This window comes from Balaenoptera ricei, chromosome 1, assembly GCF_028023285.1.
Source record: "Balaenoptera ricei isolate mBalRic1 chromosome 1, mBalRic1.hap2, whole genome shotgun sequence".
In the NCBI taxonomy this organism is placed as follows: domain Eukaryota; kingdom Metazoa; phylum Chordata; class Mammalia; order Artiodactyla; family Balaenopteridae; genus Balaenoptera; species Balaenoptera ricei.
Window position 1 is genome coordinate 15,727,279 of NC_082639.1, and position 19,489 is coordinate 15,746,767.

At 52.2% G+C, this 19,489-nt stretch overlaps 1 protein-coding gene across 1 annotated transcript; it reads right to left on the reverse strand.

The window, feature by feature from the left end:
• Nucleotides 1-11,693: 11,693 nt before the first annotated feature.
• On the reverse strand, nt 11,694-19,217 carry MUL1 (mitochondrial E3 ubiquitin protein ligase 1). The gene is made up of 4 exons (XM_059915240.1): nt 18,976-19,217; nt 15,404-15,491; nt 14,872-14,992; nt 11,694-13,608 (listed from the first exon to the last, which is right to left on the reverse strand). The coding sequence occupies exons 1-4, from the start codon at nt 19,093-19,095 to the stop codon at nt 12,879-12,881; spliced, it is 1,059 nt and encodes a 352-aa protein (XP_059771223.1). The 5' UTR covers nt 19,096-19,217; the 3' UTR covers nt 11,694-12,878.
• Nucleotides 19,218-19,489: the final 272 nt, after the last annotated feature.

The window sequence follows — 19,489 nt, forward strand, 5'->3', positions numbered from 1 at the left end:
GCTCTGCCTCCCGCGGGGAGCTGGGGGGGAGTGGGGATTCCGGGAGTGGGAAGGGGGACCTACGACGCACACGCGGGGAAGGACAGATGGATGCAGGTCTCCCCGGAGGCCAGATGCTGGGGTAGAGGTCGGAGGGCACCCGGCGACCTTCGGACACGGTCTCCCCCGCCGGCGCCAACCGGGGAACCCCTTGCCCCCATCACACTTGCGCCCCACTCTAGACTCTCAGGGCCCGGCCCCTTGGGCCTCACACTCTCCCTCTCCCACTCGGTTCGCCCTGGAAGGCCCTGCTCCCAGCCAGGGCTCTCGACTCGGGCTACCGCGGGGCCTCGGGGTGGAGGCGGATGGGGGGAGGGGAGAGGCAGCCCAGCCTCCCCGAAGAGCGGGGAGCGCCTTCTTACGCCGGGCTCGCCAGGGATGCCCGGCTCTTGGCGTCCACTGCCTCTGCCGGGGACGTCCCGGGCCTGCAGCTCTCTGCCCTCGGGGACCTCCCTTCCAGCAACTGCCACGAGGCCTGGGGAGAGACTGAGGCTTCTGAGCCGAGGAGAGGGCTCTGGATCGCGGGAGGGAGCCTGGGGCAGCCCCAGGGTCCTGGGAGGCGCGTCTGCCGAGCAGATGGTAACTCCGAAGGGGCAAGGTGCGCGAGGAGGGCTCGTTATCCTCGCCCAGAGCCGACAGCACCTGCTCTCCCCCTGGAGACCGCCTTCACGCGGCAGGACCAGTCTGACCGCAGAAAGAGGCAGCCATCCCAAGGTCATGCAGTTTGCTGAAGGCAGGGCAAGGAAACACATCTTGGTCCCCTGGTGAGTCTCAAATGGCTCCACCAGCTGCCCTGCAAGGGGTCCCACCAATAGCGAAAGAGCATCCTCAGGTTCACTCGCACCATAAATCTAGGACTCTGGGTGAGTGGTGGGCTGGAGGGAAGTGGAGGAGGTGTTTTTTAGTGACAAGACATCTGGTAGAGAGGCTGCCTAAGAGGAGCCAGCCCAGCCCCTCCCCCAAACTGTGTAAAGGGGATCCCTGGCCTCCAGAGGCCAGGCACCTTGGGGAGAGGGGAGGAAGGGGCTGAGAAACCGGGATGCAGATGGACTAGGCATGACCTTTGGATTCAGGCCTGGGTTTGAATCTCAGCCTTGTCATTTGGTAGCTGTGTGACTTTGGGCAAGTCACATCCCCTCTCTGAACTTCCATGATCTCAGCTGTAAAATGGGGCATGTGGCTAGCTAGCATCAGGCTCTCGGGGCCTGGCTGAGCATGGAGGTACACTAAACATTTGCGAAATGACATAATGAGGAAGAAAGAACAGTAGCACTTCATTCATTCCCATTTCAGAGCCGTCAGAGTTGGGAGGATCCTTAAGGAGGACCCAGTCCAACCTCCTTCATTTAGAAATGGGGAAACTGAAGCCCAGAGAGGGTCAGGGGCTTCCTCCAAATCCCACAGCTTGTCAGTGGCAGTAGCAGCAGGTCTCCGGCCTCCTTTGCTCCACTCCACAAGCAGCCTGTCTCCATTCATTAAGGTTTTATAGAGTGTTGCTTCGAGGTTAACACCAGGCCAAATGCTGGAAGAGAAAACAAAAGCATAACAAGCAGGATGATAGTTACAAGAAGCTCTTACATTTGTATCAGTCTTTCTGTTCCTCCCCACCACACCCCAAAGCATCTTCACATCCATTATTGACCTTGCTTCTCAAAATAAACACCTTTTGAGGTAGAAAGAGGAGACAGTGCATCCCTGTTTAACCCTTAGCGGAAAGGGTATGTGACTTGCCGAGGTCACAGGCTAGTGATGGAACCAGGAGAAGCCACTTTTCCCAGCTGTGATTCCAGGCCCCTATAGGGGACACCCAGCAGTGGTGACAGCGTGCAGGGCTGAGACCACCCCACTCATCTCACACTCCTCTGGCTCCTTCTTTACTGCTGAGTAACAAAGCAGTGTTCACGCTGAGTAGCTACCACAGTCCTGCTGTACTGAAGGTCTGCAGAAAGGCACAGAGAGGGCTGACGAATCCCTGCACACACAGCAAGTGAGAGCAAAAAGAGAAGCTGGGTTTTACACCCCATCTGTTTGTATGTTTACCTTTCCTTGTTCCAAATAAGGTTAAAGGTGGCAGCACCACACCTTCCTAACTCAATACCCACCCCCTTACCCACACATTCCTCTCAGGCACATGGCACTTTACTGTTAGAGAGGCATTTCCATGACTGTTCCCTTCCTAGAGGCTCCCTTTAGCCTCCAGAAGTGGCAGGACTGGGACAGTCAGACCCATTTTACAGACAAGGTTCCTGAAGGTTAAGTGATGCCTCCAAGGGCACACAGAAGCTCTGCAAGGGAAAGTGTGAGTCAGTATGGTATTCCTTCCATCTCTACTGCTCCCAACTGTCTCCATTTCAGAGGCCTCACTCAGTCCTCCATTTGTTCATCCTTCAGTGGGCCATTGCTTTATTCTGGAGCCCTAGACCTGGATGCACACAGGTACCCTGGGGCTCCATCCCTGCCTTACCCCACAAGCCAAGAGGGTGGCTGTGAGCCAGATGCCCAGGGCTGTGTTGAAGATGCCAGGTCCAGATGGAGGAACGGACCAAGTAAGGCAGGAGTGGAGACCACTTTCCCCACGACCCATCAAGGAAACCTGGCAGTACACAGTCTAGTGAAGTAGGCTGGGGTGAAGGGGGTGGCCTTCACTGGGACAGCCAAGATCAAATTCCTACTCTGTCATTTCCTAACTCTGTGGTTATTTCGCCTCATTGTGCCTCAGTTTCCTCATCTGTCAAATGGGGGTAATAATGATCTCTACTCGGTGGTTTGTTCTGGGGAAGGAGATTATACATGTATCGTATGCCTGGCACACAGTAAGTCCTCAGTAAACGTAGTTATTATTATTACCTATTGACTTTCTTTGTGACCTTGAATAAGCTGATTCTCTCCTCTAAGCCTCTGACTCTACATCACAAAATGGGAAACTTGGAGAAAAATCACATTTTTTTCAGCTGCAAAATCAACCAGGTCTCTTAAATCTAAAGTAGATAAAACCTGCTTGAGGCAAAGGTGGGGGGTTTCTCCTTCAAACCTCACCTGAAATCTCCTTTACCAAACCCTGGGGCTCTGCAGAATTGAGAACCACAGGACAGGACCATCTCTGTGAGCCCTTTCAGCACAGATGTTCCAGGGTTAAAAATACATATTTGCAAGGCCCTGCTGTGCCCTGAGCCCTGCACTCATGTCGATGGGATAGAAAAAGGGAAAGTCAGCCCCAGATGGGCCTCCGCATAAAACAGATGCTCCGCATGCATTTGCTCCCCTTATTCCCTTCCCCTCTCTCCTACCCAGATAGGGAAACTGAGTCACGGGCCATGGCATCAGAGAGTAATGGTGAGACTTAGAGAAGATGGTGGTGTCTCAGCCCTGGGTGCAGGGCATCTGCTGGCAGCTCAGGCCCAGTAACCCATGGGGCGGAGCGTTGGGAATGCTGAGCCTGGCCAGGACTGGCTCAGACCCTCGATGGCCCAGCAGTGGAGGCCAGGATGCGGTGCTGTGTCAACGGCCACCTGGTCACCTCCAGAGAGTCTAAGTGGCCTCCAGAAAGGAACTACCACTCTGAGCCAGGCCAGATAAAAACCCACATCACCCCCACGCCTCTCACCTCGGGAACTGGAACCTGGGTGCAGCCCATTCCCCACCCGCCTTGAAAGGCAGGGCCTCTGCAGCCCACCTCCGCACCACACCTGCGCGCGCGCGCGCACACACACGGGCACAAACACACACAGTGAGAGAAAAGCATGTTAGCCGACTGGGGGTGGCTCAGACCTAGAATCAAGAAACAACCCAAGAATAGTTCACTCACCTTCCCTACATTCAGCAAACAGTTGTGCAGGACTTTTGTGGCAGGCAGAGCCCTTCCCCCCAAAAGTTTGCTTTGTTTATTTAATTACCAAGACCCTTTCTTCAAATAAAATCTTACGAGGAACCTCCAGAGATACAAAGTAGATAAAGGGCAAGCTGCTGGGGAGATAGGGGCTCAGGACGCCCCCCTTTGGGCCCCTCATGCTCCCCGGAGGGTCTCCAAAGAATGCCCAGAGTTCTAGAAGCCTCCGCATGAAACCAGCCCTAGAGTTCATCTAGCCCCACCTCCTCCCATCATAGGTGGGGAAAGGGGTGCCCATGGGGTGGGCTGCAGCCAGGTCTCCTGCTCAGGGTCTCACACCCCTGCTTCTCACTGTAGCTCGGGGCTGTATCTGGAGGGAAGCTCCAGCCACACACACAATCAGTCACAAAATAAAAGGGCTTTTTTCAACGATGCAGTCTGCTGGGTTCCTTTAAAATAAAGAGATCAGAGGGTAATTTTTTAAAAGATTTTATTATACCAATAACCCACAAAGTGAGAGTCCCATGAGCTCTTTAGGAAAACTTCAGAAATAGTGAGGACACCTGGGGGGCACTGAGGAACTTAATCTCACCAGGACGTGAGAGGGGGTCACCGGTGTCCTGACTGCACTCTCCTCCCCCCACCCCAGTCACTGCACACCCTCACACAGAGGACAGCGGTGGGGTGTGGTCCTAGGACCTCTGAGAGACCAGCCCAGAACGAGCAGGTGGGAGGTGCTGGGGCTCCACGTCACCCTGGGAAACAGTTGCCTCACTCAGGCCCAGGCCGGGAGAAGAGGAGAGCCGAGAGGCGGGGCACCATGGCCGTGTCGGCACAACCCCGGCGGGGCAGGGGTGCAGACAAGGGCAGGTACCATGCTAGCCTCATGGACAAATGGTGGAGGCTCAGGAGGCTGGGGACCGTGGTCTGGCTGCAGAGCCTGGGCTCTGGATGCCAGGTTTCTCCCACCCAGGCTCCCGAGAGGCCTGAAGTCCCCTGACTGAAGAGCCCCTGACCTCACCAGAAAATGAGCTAAGCAAATCGTGACCGCTCATGGGGACTAAGGAGGAGCTAGTCCATCAAGCTCAGAAAAGGTAGCCCTCTGACTGCCACTCTCCCACCCAATCTCTATGAAGAGCTTCCCACGCCCTGGGAATACATATCCACACTTGATAACCACAGAAGGTGGCTGTGATTGTCATCTCTCTCTAGGTCATCCTTAGGGGCTCTGAGGCCAGAGAAGTTGAGTGATGAACCCAAAGCAGCACAGCCCAGGAGAGGCAGCAGGTCTGACTTCAGGCCGAGCTCTCAACTGTTGGGTGACACCACTTCCCTGAGGACACCTGGGAGTCGGGTGACCAGGGACAAGCCTCTTCTAGTCTCTGCACCTCCACCTACCCACAAACTGAGGAGGTGTACATCACTGCCCAAGCCTCTTGCAGGCTGAGGACCTCTCTGGGAATCTAATGAAAGAGATGGATTCTCTTTCCCAGATACAGAAAATTGTGTGTATGCAATTTCCAGGGGATCTCTGAACCCCAAAGTCCCTTCAGATAAAGAACGCAGGACTGGATCCCATACATGACACTCCCCACCAGTATCCTGTGACAACAGAAGAGATTTTTACACCTTAAACCCAGGGGCCCTCACCCTGACTCTCCCTCAAACCTGGGGTCAGACCTGTGTGGGCTCACCCCTGGACAGAACGACGTGGCCATTGACCTCTGAGCTCAGGTTCCCAGCGAGGGGACTGGGCATGCTCTGGACCCTTGGGTTCCCACACGATGTTATTCAAGCACGTCCCCACCCCACGGATGCAATATCATTTGATATCCGTGATAACCTGTAAGGTTGGCAGAGCAGAGATGGGTATTTTCCCACTGCGTGGTGGGGAGAAGTCAACCCCAAACGAGAAAGATGAGCTGCCCAATTGGAAACAGAGCCAGGACCGAGACCCCAGGTCTCCCAAGAACCAGCTCAGAGCTCTGTCCACTGGACCTGGTGACAGCAAGTGAGATGCGGGTAAATCAGAAGTTCAATCCCAGCTCCACCCCTTCTTACCTGTGTGACCTCCAGGCAGTCACTTCACTGTCTGAGCCAGAATTCCTCTCAGCTGTAAAGTGGGGGTAACCAGATCAGCCTCAAGGGGAGATTGGGAGGATCAGATGAGATGCTGATTGGGTCACTAGGATAACAGGAAGGGACAGCTTCATGCAGTGAGTCCCACTGCCCAAAGCCCTCCAGGGCCTGCAGGGGTGGAGAGAAGGGCTTTCTCTTCCTAGAAGAGGAACTTCCTGTGTAGTAGGAAGGGTAGAAGCTGGAAGAGCAGCCACTGCACGGGCACAGAAGCCCTCCGCACCCTGCCCTGCCAGAACCTGGGCTGAGCAGGGGATCCGGAAGAGGAGAGACCCATCTGGGAGGGGAGGAGCCAGGTGCAGGTGAGAAAGATGGGAGGAGAGACAGACTCACAGACAGAATCCAACAGAAGGAGAGAAGCTAAAAAAGCCTCAGAGAGGAAGACAGATCCACACGCGGAGGAAGAAACTTTCGCACACTCAAAGACAAGAGGCAAACAGCGGCAGATGAGAGGCAGAACTGCCAAGTAAAGCAGTTCCCGGTTCTCTTTCCTTGCAGAGAAGGGGACAGAGAAACTTGACACATAGGAGGGAGGGCGGAAGGCAAAGACAGGGCAGAGGAGAGGACAGCAAGGGAAGCAGGCCAGGCTGGGAGAAGCAGGATTTCTCCACTAAGAGAAAGCTTCTGGGGAGAAAATCAAAATCTATGCCATTCAATTTTTTTAAACCTCCTTTACCAGTGTGAAGTCATCTGGGTATTTTAAGAACATGTGATGCATTATGCATGTCTCATTTTTTGTTGAAAGAAATCATGGTTAGTATATTTAAAGATGTGAATGCCTGGAAAATTATAGGGAGAGAAATGCGGGATTTTTTTCCCCTGAGTTTTCTGGGTTTCTCGGAATTTTCACATCTGCACCTGGCTTCCTGGTGTGTTGGTTAGAGACAGGAAGGAACTAGAGAGAACATTCCTGCTTCTCCCCTTCCCAGCCTGTGCGCGGGACCTGGGATCAGCAGCTCAGGGTCCTTCTCAGGCTCTTCTCTCAGGCCTGTGCCCCATGCCTCAGGAGAGAGAAAATTGCACCGGCTCTCGGAAGCGCCACCTCAGTTTCTCCCGCAAGGCCTCCAGCGGCCTCAACCATAGGAGCACAGCGCCACCTGGAGGTCATGGTAGAGATTGCAGCATTAGAGGGCTCCCATCACAAGCCCTGGGGTGGGGAAGGGCAGGAAGAAATGCAGACTATGAGCCAACTTACTGCAAGCATGAATGAAGCCCCATCCTATGAAGCACCTTAAACACCAGGGAAGACCATGAGGGGGTGGGAGGGATGAAGTTATGGCAATTTGGACGTTAATATTAGTATGACTTCATATGTACCCTGCTCTCCCCGGCCTAGAGACCCTTCAGGTTCAAGACACAAGGTGCTGGTGCACTAGGTACTTAATAAGTGCTTGTTGAGTTCAGCTGTGGTCCTCCAGGGTCATAGCCCAATCCCAGAGGAATCTGGATTTGAGGCACCTAATGTGAGGCAGTGGCTCTGGCAGGGACACAGGGTAAAGGTCAAGAGCTGAGGGCCCTCCCCCGGGCCTGGGCAGCCCCTCTGACCAGTGCCAGTGTCCCTGGCTTGGCCTCACGTGCCCCATTCTCGGGGAAGGGAAATGCCAGGTCCCTCGGCTGGCATCTGAAAAACAATAAGGCAGCAGCTGCAAGAGAAATGACTAATGAGCACTCCGGGGAGCGATTCAGGACATCGTACATGGAAACTTAGCTCATTCAAAATTGATAAGTTAACACTATCTAATTAGAGAGAAAATGTGCTGATCTCCCTGGCTTTCTGGGAACGTGGGTCTGCGTCTGTGGCAGGCAGCTCGCCTGAAGAGGGTCTTCATCTCAGGGCTTCGAAACTGCCCTCCCTCCATACTCATCCACTCGCTGTGTCACAGACATGCAAAATGGCAGAGCTGAGTGGAGCCTTGGGGAGCGTCTAATCCAATCTGCTCCTTTTACAGACAGAACTGAAGCCCAGAGTGGTTACATCACTCCATTAAGTTCACACAGCAACAGAGCCAGGACCTGAAAGGCAGCCTCTGGGCTCCCAGTCCAGACCATTTACCACCACGCAATGATGTTGTCCTGACTTGCCTGTGTGGAGCCCTCAAAGCTCTGGGCAGGTCATTGGACATGATGTTTCTCTTACACAATCCATCTTGGATCCAGGCCCTCAGAGAGGCCCTTCCCTTGTTCCTTACAACCAGGCCATGACCCTCATCTCTGGTCCAAAAACCAACTCCCACAGGCAGCCTCCCAGGATTGCTGGCCCCACATCCACTATCTCATTCGCTGGTTTTCTCATTCATTCCATGTACTTTCAGTGGTTAAGAGCTCGGGCTCTGGAGTCAGACTGCCTGGACTTAAATCCTGTCTTTCTTGGGTGCTTGAGCAACTTGACCTCTCTGGGCCTTGACTTCTTTTTCTTTAAAGTAAGAATAATACAAACACATAGCTCACAGTGAGGATTAAATGACATTGATCACGTCCAGTCTTCCGCCGGTACCTAGCAAAGAGCAAGCCCTAATGTTAGCTCTAAGGAGTATAGAGTGATGACCTAAAAAAATTGTGCTGGAGCAGAAATAAGATACAGTTGCTGCCCAAGACATGGGTTCAGAGCAGGAATAGGACTGGATTATGTAATCTCAGGGGAGGGGCACCTAACCCCGCCTGGCTGGGGAAAGTCAGGGAAGGGTTTTCTGGAGAGGACACCTAAAGCTGAGTTTTGAAGGGTGAGGAGATGTTAGCAAGGTGAAGAAAGGACCAGAATGCCAGGGGCAGGACTCGGCAATAGCAAAGGCTAGGAGGCAGGAGCAGCGACGTGTTTAAGGAAGCTCATCGGCTCGGTGTGGCTGGAGCCACAAGTGTGAGAGAGACGGATATGGAGAGGCTTGGAGAGGTGGCCAAGGGCTGGGTCACATGCCTTCATATGCCTTGGAGGAACCAGGGCTGGACCCTGAGGGGACAGGGAGCCTGGGGAAGGACTTCAAGCAGAAGAGGGACGTGGTCAGATTGGTGTTTTAAATAGATCATTCTAGGATCTGTGGGGTAGGTGTTCTCTGTTTGGCTCCCCTTCGGCAGTGATACCCTGCCCTTGGTTGCTTTATTTTGAATGGTCAGGGAATCTGCTCTAACCAGGCTAATCTCAAAGGCCATCCCAGCTGCGATATTCTGTGAACCACAAACACTCCAACAGTCGAGTCACCCATCTGTCCCAAAGGGACTGCATCACATTTGTTTCTGCATCCCCAGGCACAGAATACACATTTAGAAAATGTCTCTGAGATGAATAAATGCCCAGCAAGGATACCAAACCTGACAGCCTCTTCCTCTGAGCATTCGCGAGGCCCTGCGGGACCATCTGCATCAGATCTGTCCACACCCAGCCTAGGACCAGGGTTGCAAAGGGTGTCAGAGATTGGCCTAGTTTGTCATGTTGTTTGCTTTTTGAATTTTCCATCACCATTCTGAATGAATTAGGATTCCAAAGACCTGCCTTCTGGCTCCTGCTCCACCAGGATAAGCCTCAACCTGCGGTCTATAAAACCAGGGGATGTGACTGGTGACTGTCAAGGTGCTGACTGGCTTCGAAAACGCTGTGTGTCTATAATACTCAGTTGTCACTTGAACAATTTCCCCTCTTAGCCTCTCAGCTTCGATGTGACTAAAGGCAAAGGGCTTTATAGTCAGACCCTGATAGCCTTGAGCAAATCACATAAGCTGTGAAAAGGGGTAATATAGGGCTTCCCCGGTGGCGCAGTGGTTGAGAATCTGCCTGCCGATGCAGGGCACACAGGTTCGAGCCCTGGTCTGGGAAGATCCCACATGCCGCGGAGCAGCTAGGCCCGTGAGCCACAATTACTGAGCCTGCGCGTCTGGAGCCTGTGCTCCACAACAAGAGAGGCCGCGATAGTGAGAGGCCCGTGCACCGCGATGAAGAGTGGCCCCCGCTTGCCGCAACTAGAGAAAGCCCTCGCACAGAAATGAAGATCCAACACAGCCAAAAATAAATAAATAAATAAATAAATCCCATTTTTTTAAAAAAAGGGGTAATATAGCCTCCCCTGCTAGTTCGCCCTAAATCTTAGAAACATACCTGATACCTGGAGAGTCTAACATCGCCAGGCTCACGACTATGCGTGGCTGTAGGCAAAATGTGACCCTGCTGGACCTCGCTGTTCTCACTTGTAAAATGGGCGGAACAATACCCACTTTGCAGGACTGCAAGCATTCATGCTTATCAAGTGCCTCGCACAGAATTTCAAAACACCAGGAGCAATTACTCAAGACAATCCCTGCCTAATGCTGTCTGCCTAGGATTAGAGGCTGAGCATAAGGGTTGAGTCAAAATTCACAACAATCCCACGGTCAGTTCCTTGTCTCCAAATCACCACCAACCCCCAGCCTCAGTCCCACGGATCGGTTTAAGCCCCTTCAACCCTGCTGGTGATGAGGCTCTTTAAATGGAAGGTGGGAACTGGCACGGGCAATGGAGAGCATGGGGCAGTCTCAGCCCAGCCAGGCTAGGACCGAGCGTGGACCTCAGATCTGGAATCCGGGTACGTGTGTGTTCGTGTCCCCAACCAGCTGCCACTTCCTGAGGCAGAGACGGTGCTGCTCCTGTGTCTCCCACGACGGGTAACTCAACTCCACTTGGAGGAACACTCCACAAAGAATTAGTCTGCCCAGGATTTGAGTCAGACCGGGGTAAAGGCAGGCTGCCTTTGCTGCTTTTCCATCACTTGATCAGATCTACTCATGGAATCTAATGCCAAGGGCTGAACTCTGACAGATTAGCACATAAGCCCCCCGCGTCCCCACACACAGGCAGCTCATTCATCCTCTAAAACCTGGACCCTCTTTCAAAGTGTCTGCTGAAAGGACACAGGAAAACGGCAGGTGCTTTGAGATGCTCAGGGGTCAGCCCCATCAGTCCCCCCTCTCACCCTGCCCGCTCCCTGACACCTATGTGTAAAGCCAGGGTCTTACCGCCTCCCTGGACAGGACTCACCATGGGCAGGTGGGTTCTCACGTCCGCCTCCTCCTCCTCCAGTGTGGCCTCATCCACTGACGTAGGGCACCAGCACCTTGTGGGGCATTCCCGTGAGCACTGAGGGACCCGTCAGCCCACCGCTGGTGAGCAGGAGGGTAAGGGGTCTGAAGCAGCCTGGAGTTTAAATGTGGACCCCACCCCCACCCTTACTAGCTGTGTGTCCTTGACCCAGTGAACATCCCCCCTCGGGGCCTGCTTCCTCATCTGTAGGATGAGATGCCGTGAGAGCCTGCAGGGTCTTGTGAGGATCGACTTACTACGAAAGTAAAGTCTGAAAGAGCATCCGGTACCTATGTTAGTGTCCTCCCTGCTGTCCCCAACACCCCCGTCCCATTCTCCCAACAGGTGAAATCCCACTGCCTGTGTTCAGGATGTCAGCACAGATGTCTTCAAAGACGACTCAACGAGGCCAGGCATGACCTGCGGGCATGTCTCCGGGGTGGCCCTCTCTCAGGCTGACCGGAGACCCCCCAGCACCCCCCAGCACCCCCCGCGCTTCAGAATCACCAAGCTGCACCACCTTGCAGCCAAGGAAGGACACACAGAGGCCTCCAGGTCCCCAGCTCATTCCGCCATAACAGGATTCAATCCCATCCCGGGGCAGCTTCAGCCTAGCCGCTGAACTCTCGTTCAAAGCAAGACGCTGACACGTGGCTATAATGTCTTTTATTTGTGCCGTCCATGCTGGACGCGCAGAGAACCGGCGCCAGGCCCCTGAGAGCGCCCCCATCTCCCCCGCACAAAGGAGGATCGGGCATGGATATTCAAAGCCAGGGAAGGGGGAGAGGAAAGTGCCATGCACGTGCCCCTGGACGCTCAGAGGTGCTGAGAGAGGCTCCCCCACTTCTCCACACTCACCAACTCAAGCGGGACAGCTGAGGGGTGAGGACTGTGAGAAGCACGGTGTGATTACACCCACGGCACGTGAACTTTTCAGTGGTGGGCAGGGGGGCCTGGAGAGGCTCTGCGCTCAGGACGCTGGCTGCTACTTTTCCGCGGTGCCAGCCTTGGAGAGAAGCTGAGAAAGCCCGAGGCTGGGGCAACAGTGTCCTTACTGCTTCCTTTGGGAAAACCAGAGCCAGCCCTTAGCCCTCTCGGGCCTCGGGAGTTCCAAGTCAGGGCGGATGCGTGCTCTGGTGGCCCTCTCGTTAGGTCCATGGTGGCCCCAGGAGGGCTGCAGCTAAGCGGCCCCATCCTCACTGCCACGGGGATCACTGAATGGGCACCGTTCCAAGTGCCCCCCCGCAAATGACCTCTCTCCATTCTGACCGGAGTCCTGCCCTGTTAGGCAGAGGGCAGATGCAGGACTTCACTTCCCTTTGTCCTGACACATGTGTGCACACAGGTAGGAGGCCAGCAGGTGAGGGAAAGGGACTCGAGTGACGCGTCCAGCCTGACAACTTTTTTCCGGGCTGTAAGCAAGGGGGAGGAGGACTGCGGCAGTCTCTTCAGAAGCAGCTCCGCAAGGCAACTTTGCCTCCCCTCTGGCCGAGTCATTCAAGGCTCAAGTCCGCAGGAACCGACACCTCACCAGAAAGGACGAGAAGACACCAGAACAGAAAAGCTGGAGGCCACTGACTTTGGCACTTGAGCAGTGAGCTGTCCTCAGCCACGCGCGCTCGGGGCTCCAGGGAAGGGACGCGGCGCACAGCGCCCGCCCCAGGGTGGGGCTGTGGGGCTGTGCTCAGTGCCGGAAAAGGTCCCCTGCATGTTGGAAAAGCCGCCCTCTGCTGCTGGGGCTGTGAGATGACAGCCGCCCACCACTGCTCTTCTAAAGGCCTCGAGATAAACAGCTCTGAAGCGGGGCGGGGGTCTCACTGTGGGGCCTCGAGACCATTAGCTGTTGTACAAGGGAATCACCCGGGTGATCGCCTGCCTGCAGATGGGGCACCTCTTGGGCTCCGGCAAGGCGCGGTAGCACTCGGCGCAGGAACACACGTGCCCGCACTCCAGGAAGACGCAAGACCGGAAGCTGCTCAGGCACACGACGCAGGCGTTCTTCAGACTCTCCCGGTCCTCGGGGTTGGCTCGGCTCAGCAGCTGGGCCTCGTGCTCCCGGAACTCCTCCTCCATCTGCTGGAGGCGCAGTCGCTCTCGCCGCTGCACATACTGCTTCCGGAGGATGAAGAAGAGGGTAGCGCACGTGGCAAAGCCGAACACCAGCGTCAGGACCTTCCAGAGCCTGACGCTGGACTCCTGCCTCTGCAGCAGGCTGTCGAAGTCCTGGCTGCTCAGGTAGTACTGCATGCCCTGCTTGGGGGGCTGCAGGCGGATGGAGTTGCTGTCCAGGACCAGTTCGCCCACCCCCGTGAGGGTGGCCCCCACCTTCAGCATCTCCTCGGTCTCCTGGACGCCCTTGGGCCGCTCCCCGCTGATGTAGTGGCCGATGACGTCCGTGAAGGACTGGACGGAGGGGTGGAACTTCTCGTACACCGTCTCCAGGCCCAGCTCCAGCGAGTCCAGGGGCTTCAGGACCCGCACGGCCACATCCACGCCATCCTCATGGGGCACCAGATCAAAGGGCACCACGTTGGTCCTCTGGTGAATGATCTTGGAACAGTCGTTCCTACAAGAGAACTCAAGATAAAACAAAGGATGGCAGATACCTCGCACCCAGGCAGGGGTGGAGAGCGCCTCAATGCCAGGAGGACAGTCTGAAGTCTGAAGCGAGTGGAAGGGTACAACAGAAATCACAGTTGTCCAGAGCCTCAGAAGAGGGAAGCTCAGTTTTTTAGGTTCTCAGGCGATCTCAGTGGGCAACAAATATTGTCACAGATCACCTCTACTGTTTATTTCCCTTTGCCCCTGCAAGACAGACTGATTTTTTTTATCTTAAATAAATGCCTCAAAAAAATTAAAAATAGAACTACCATACGACCCAGCAATCCCACTTCTAAAAGAACGAAAATCAGGATCTAGAAGAGGTATCTGTGCTCCCGTGTTCACTGCAAGGTTATTCACAACAGCCAAGAAACAGAAACAACCTAAATGTCTATCGACAAATGAATAAAGAAAATGTGGTATATACGTAACAAGGGAATACTATTCAGCCTTTATTAAAAAAAAAAAAAAAAGGAAATCCTGCCGCATGCGACAACACGCGTGAACCTGGAGGACATTAAGCAAAGCGAACTGAGGCAGACGGACAGAAGGACAGGTACTGCAGCACGATTCCATTTACATGAGGTATCTGAAGTAGCCAAACTCATAGAAACAGTAAAACAGTGGTTGCCAGGGGCTGAGGGAGAAAGAACATGGGGAGTTGCTGTTCACCGGGTATGAAGTTTCACTTCTACAAGACGAGTAAGTTCAAAGTCTCCTGTACAGCCTTGCGCCTGGAGTTAACAGGACTGTACTGTTGTACTTAAAATTTAGTTAAAAGGGGAGATCTCAGGTTAAGTGTTCTTACCACAATAAAAATTAAAATAAAATAGAAATCCAAAACAAAACCCTCCTAGGATCAGTTGGAAAAATGGAACTCCATGTAATAGCATGAAATTATCTTAACAGGTACTGAAATCATGAATCCATGCCATAAATCAGTGTTTCTCAAACCTTAGTGTGCACATCCACAGACTCCAGGTCCCCTATCCTGGAAATTCTGGCTCAGCAGGTCTGGAACGGAGCCCAGGAATCTGCATTTGGACAGGATGCCTAGGTGACGGCAGTGGAAGAGGCGCTCAGACCGCGCACAAGAATATCAGCAGCGCTGAGAGGCCGGTCTCCGCCCTGTCTCGGGAAAAGCTTGAAGACGTGGAAACAGGGCCGGGACACCGACATCTGAACCGACCGCCCGTGCGGCCTGGGCCCGTGGAGCAAGGCTACGCACCAGAGGTGAGTTGTCCGGTTCCACACCATCTTGTGCTCCTGAAGCGTCAGCCGCTGGATCACCCCCTTGCAATTTTCTACAAACTGGCTGTTAAGCGTTTCTTTAACAGACCGAACGGCTCCTGAACGGAAACAAATTATTTTATTTCTGAAGAACTGTTCCGCCCTTTCCTTTAAAGTAATTTAAATTTTGTTTTTAGTTTGAGTGAGTTTAATTAATCAACATGATGAAAACATTATCACCGTAAGTTATGCTTTGGGGCGCTCTGCTAAGCAGTTTACACGGATCACATCATTTCAGTTTTACAGCAACCCTGTAACATATATTTTAGAGATGGAGCAATGGCGGTTTGAAAAGGCTGCATAATTTCGCCAAGATCACACAGCAGTAACACAGGTCTTTCTGACCCCAAAGTCCAAGGTCTGAACCACTGCCCCAAGGCTACAAAAGGCCCTCAATGTCAGCCAAGAAGATCTTTACCAAACTTTTAGAAGAGGGAGTTATTTTTCACTTTACCAATAAATAAACATACCTTCGATAACAGCATAAGGCACACATTTTCCTGGAGCTTCTGAAAGAATACTCTTTAAGTCTTCACCCAAGTGGATTCTTTTAGCTCCCTAAATGGAAACAACAGATTGAATTGACTGCTGAATACTGATATGCTCAAACAAGTGAAAAGAGAAAAAAAGACTATTTACGTTTTTCACGTTGAGAGACTAAGGACATCAGGCAGGAAGGAGACTACGGAGAATCCGATTCTGAAGCTGTGTCCCAGAACTTTTACCATATAAACAGGCTTGGGGCAGCGCCTCATCTCTGCCATCTGCAGAATGGGGGTGCCACTTACAATCTTCCTCCAGTTAACCAAACATTCACTCCTTTTCATTTTAACTTTTTAAGACAAAAATATAAAAGATACTAATCAATTTGTATACCACAGATCTGAATGCAATTTGATCTCTTCCTGACAGCACAGCACCATGCAGCCAAAGGGCTTATGCGTAAACGCGCCTCAAGTAGTGACCAATACATGGCAGGGGCTCGGGCCATGGTAGGTATTATCATTACCGGGCCCTTGTCAGTTCATGCTCTGCATGAGACATTATAATAAAGGGCTGCCTTTGCATTACAGGGCAAGGCTTCGGGAACTGGTGCCAAACACTATTCTTCTACTTTTCAGTTTGCCTCTCTTCCCTCTCATAATCAGGCGAGCACAGTTACCTCTGCTGCTACCCTCCTCTCACAATCCCCAGTTCTCCATCCCTTCCAATTCAGTTTCCAACCTGCCGTGCTTGGGAACCAACCAAGCCTGGTACTGCTGCATCAAAAGTAAGACAAAATTAATAAAACCACTGAACATTTCCTGAGCCAGGCACTGTGCTGGGCGCTAGGGATTCAGGGATGAACGAAGGACAGTTCCTGCTTTCAGGTATTTCCATCAACAAATCTTAAGGACGCCAGATGAGTAACCTCTATAAGGTCACTCTAAGTTTAAGCTGCTGCTACACAGTAAAAAACAGGAGCAAGGTCAATAAAAATTTATTAACCATGTACACTGGGAAGATAATAAAAACAATGGTAATAACAACAACTAACCCTCAGTTTATTCACTCCTTTATTATCTGTCTCTCCCTCCACTGGACTATTGAACTTAGGAGGGCTAGGACCTCATTGGTCTTGTTCACTGCTGTCCCCCTAGTGCCGAGAGAGCGCCTGACACATAGCAGGCACTAAATACATATTTGATGAATAAATTAGCGAATAAATAAGCACTTAGATATACTACATTCCAGGCACTCTGCTAAGCACTTTAAATGCATAACCCCATTTAATGCTCATACCATCCCTATACGGCAGACATTATTATCCCCAATTACAGATAAGGAAACTGAGGCTCAGAGAAGTGAAGTAATTTGCCCAAAGTCACACAGCTAGTAAAGTATCCACCATAGGATAGTTGGTTACATTTTTTTAAAAAGCAAGGGAGGGGGAATTCAGTCAGAAAGACCTGGGATTGAATCAAGCGTCAATGCATCTACTGTGACTTTGGGCAACTTAATTTATCTGAGTCTCAGTTTCAAAACCTGTAAAAGGTGGGGGAAACAATCTCACAGGATTTTCATGTGGATTAAATGAAACTTAAGTGTGAAAGAATCCAGACCAAGGGCTGGCACATAGTAGGCATGTGATAAATATGCATTCCCATCACTATGAGAGATGCAAAAGGATAAGACACAAGCCCTACTCTGGAAGTTTTATAATCTGATCAAGAAAATAGAACCTAAAATATGAGGAGTCCCAACTGTTTTTCCAAGCAGGGGCTATTTCTTTCATCCTCATTTAGGAACTAATCAGCAAAGCTTTTAAGGTCACCCAAAGATGGGTCACTGCTTCAGAGGATCCCACCTCCCGCCAACTTGATGCCAATGTGATTTCTGATCCGGAGTCAGAAAGTAAAGTATCAGTTACAATCACAGCCACTTCAGGAGTAACTTATTTAATTAAGCAAACAAGAAGGCAGCTGGAATCTCACCAGGATGTCATTCACACCACAAATTCAATTCCTTGGTAACTAGGTGCATTCCAGGCAGATTCCAAAACTCCCTTCATGGCAGGGATTTCACACATTTGTTTCTAAGCTCTTAACGTAAACAATCTGATGATAATGAAGTTAGGTTTAGGAATCCGTCTTTCAAATAAATGTCAAATTAAGCCCTAACTGTTGTATTATGAAATTGCAGCCAAAACAAATCCACAAATATTTACTGAGCATCTACTCTTTGTTAAGCATTGGGTTAGAACCTAGAAAGAAAGAAGGGTAAATAAGATCCTGTCTCTGACCTAACGAGGTCCATCTCTCATGAGCTGCTCACACATTCACAACTGAGCAATGTGGTCAACAAGAAAAAAATCCTATACTTGGAATCAAAAGACCTAAATTTAAGTTCCAACTTAAACTGACTAGCTGTATAGACCTTTCCTGGGAGTCTTGATTTCTTTTTTTTTTTTTTTAAATTAATTAATTAATTAATTAATTTATTTATGGCTGTGTTGGGTCTTCCTTTCTGTGCAAGGGCTTTCTCTAGTGGCGGCAAGTGGGGGCCACTCTTCATCACGGTGCGCGGGCCTCTCACTATCGCAGCCTCTCCTGTTGCAGAGCACAGGCTCCAGACGCGCAGGCTCAGCAATTGTGGCTCACAGGCCTAGTTGCTCCGCGGCATGTGGGATCTTCCCAGACCAGGGCTTGAACCCTTGTCCCCTGCATTGGCAGGCAGATTCTCAACCACTGCGCCACCAGGGAAGCCCAAGTCTTGATTTCTTGATCTGCAATCCGGAGGCGTCATTTTAACTACCCCAAGAAATTATTGTGAAGAAAAACTAAAACCAAGATGGAAACGTGCTGTGTAAGTTGTAAAGTGCAGCTCAGGAAACTGAGTGACATTTTCTAAAGGGCTATTAATATAAAAAGGAAGTCTTTTAGAAGCAAGGAGCTGAGTGGTTATGTAGCGGGTAAATCTAGGGCTTCTGTATTTGCGGTTCCCTCTCTCTGAATTACTCTTCCCCAGGCACCTGCACTGCCCCCCTCAAGTCTTCCTGGGCTCTGCTCAAATGTCACCCTATTTAAATGTCACTCTATTTAAATGTCACCCTTTGTCCAGCACTCCATTTCCTCTCTTCCTTGCATTACTCTGTAGTATTTAACCCCATGTGTCACACCATCTGATTGACTTGTTTACTGTCTGGTTGGACTAGAATGGAATCTCCATGAGGTCAGGGACTTCTGTCTGTTCCACCCACGCGATACCCTCAGTGCCTGGAGCACAGCAGGTGTTCAATAAATATTTGTCGAATAAAATAATTAAGTCAAGATTCATTCTAAGTAATGAGAGGGACTTAGGAGAAAGGGGGCAGTAAAGCAGTTATCACGAGACCGGAATTCTGTTCCTAGTTCCTCCGTCTACCGGCCGGGCGACACCCTCCCAGAGCCTGTTTCCTTCTCTTGGATCTTTTCCGAGGGTGGAACGGCCCACGGCGAATCGGGGGCTCACCATTACCCCGGGCAGGATGACCGGCTGAGGTCAGGCGGGCGCTAGCACTGACCTTGAGCTCTCGGGCGACCTGGGCCTTCTGCCGGTACAAGGAGTACAGGACAGCGGTGACGACAGAGCTGGTGCCCAAGAGGATGAACTGGCCCAGCGAGGGCCGCCCTCCGCTCTCCATGGCTGCGCCGAGCCCTGGACGCGGACTGGGACGCCGCCGAGATCAGGCCCCACGACGCGCGACCCCGGCCTTCCGCCTCGCGCCACCTCCCTCCACCCGGAATCGCACCCCCAGCACTGTCCCTCCCGGAAACGCGCAACCGATCGCCCAGCGATGACGCAAGACCTGGAACTGGAAGTGGGGCAGGGCAGAGCAGACCGGAAGGCTGTGTTGCCAGGGTGATCGTCGGGCGTCAGCTGCTTCTGCTGGGGCCGGGTCTCCCATCTCGTACGTGGGGAACGGTTTTGCGAAGCTGAGCGATCGCTTGTCGCTCCATGACCCTTTCGACACTCGGTGCATCGGCCACAACTGTATCGCCCGCGTCGCCACGGTCTCAGTCCTTCTGGTTTCCTGG

Coding starts and splice junctions, on each gene's coding strand:
- MUL1 (XM_059915240.1), bottom strand. CDS start 19,095: ATGGAGAGCGGAGGGCGGCCCTCGCTGGGCCAGTTCATCCTCTTGGGC. Junction 15,492..18,975: donor AGGTCGCCCGAGAGCTCAAG/GTCAGTGCTAGC, acceptor GTTTCCATTTAG/GGAGCTAAAAGAATCCACTT. Junction 14,993..15,403: donor GCCTTATGCTGTTATCGAAG/GTATGTTTATTT, acceptor GTTTCCGTTCAG/GAGCCGTTCGGTCTGTTAAA.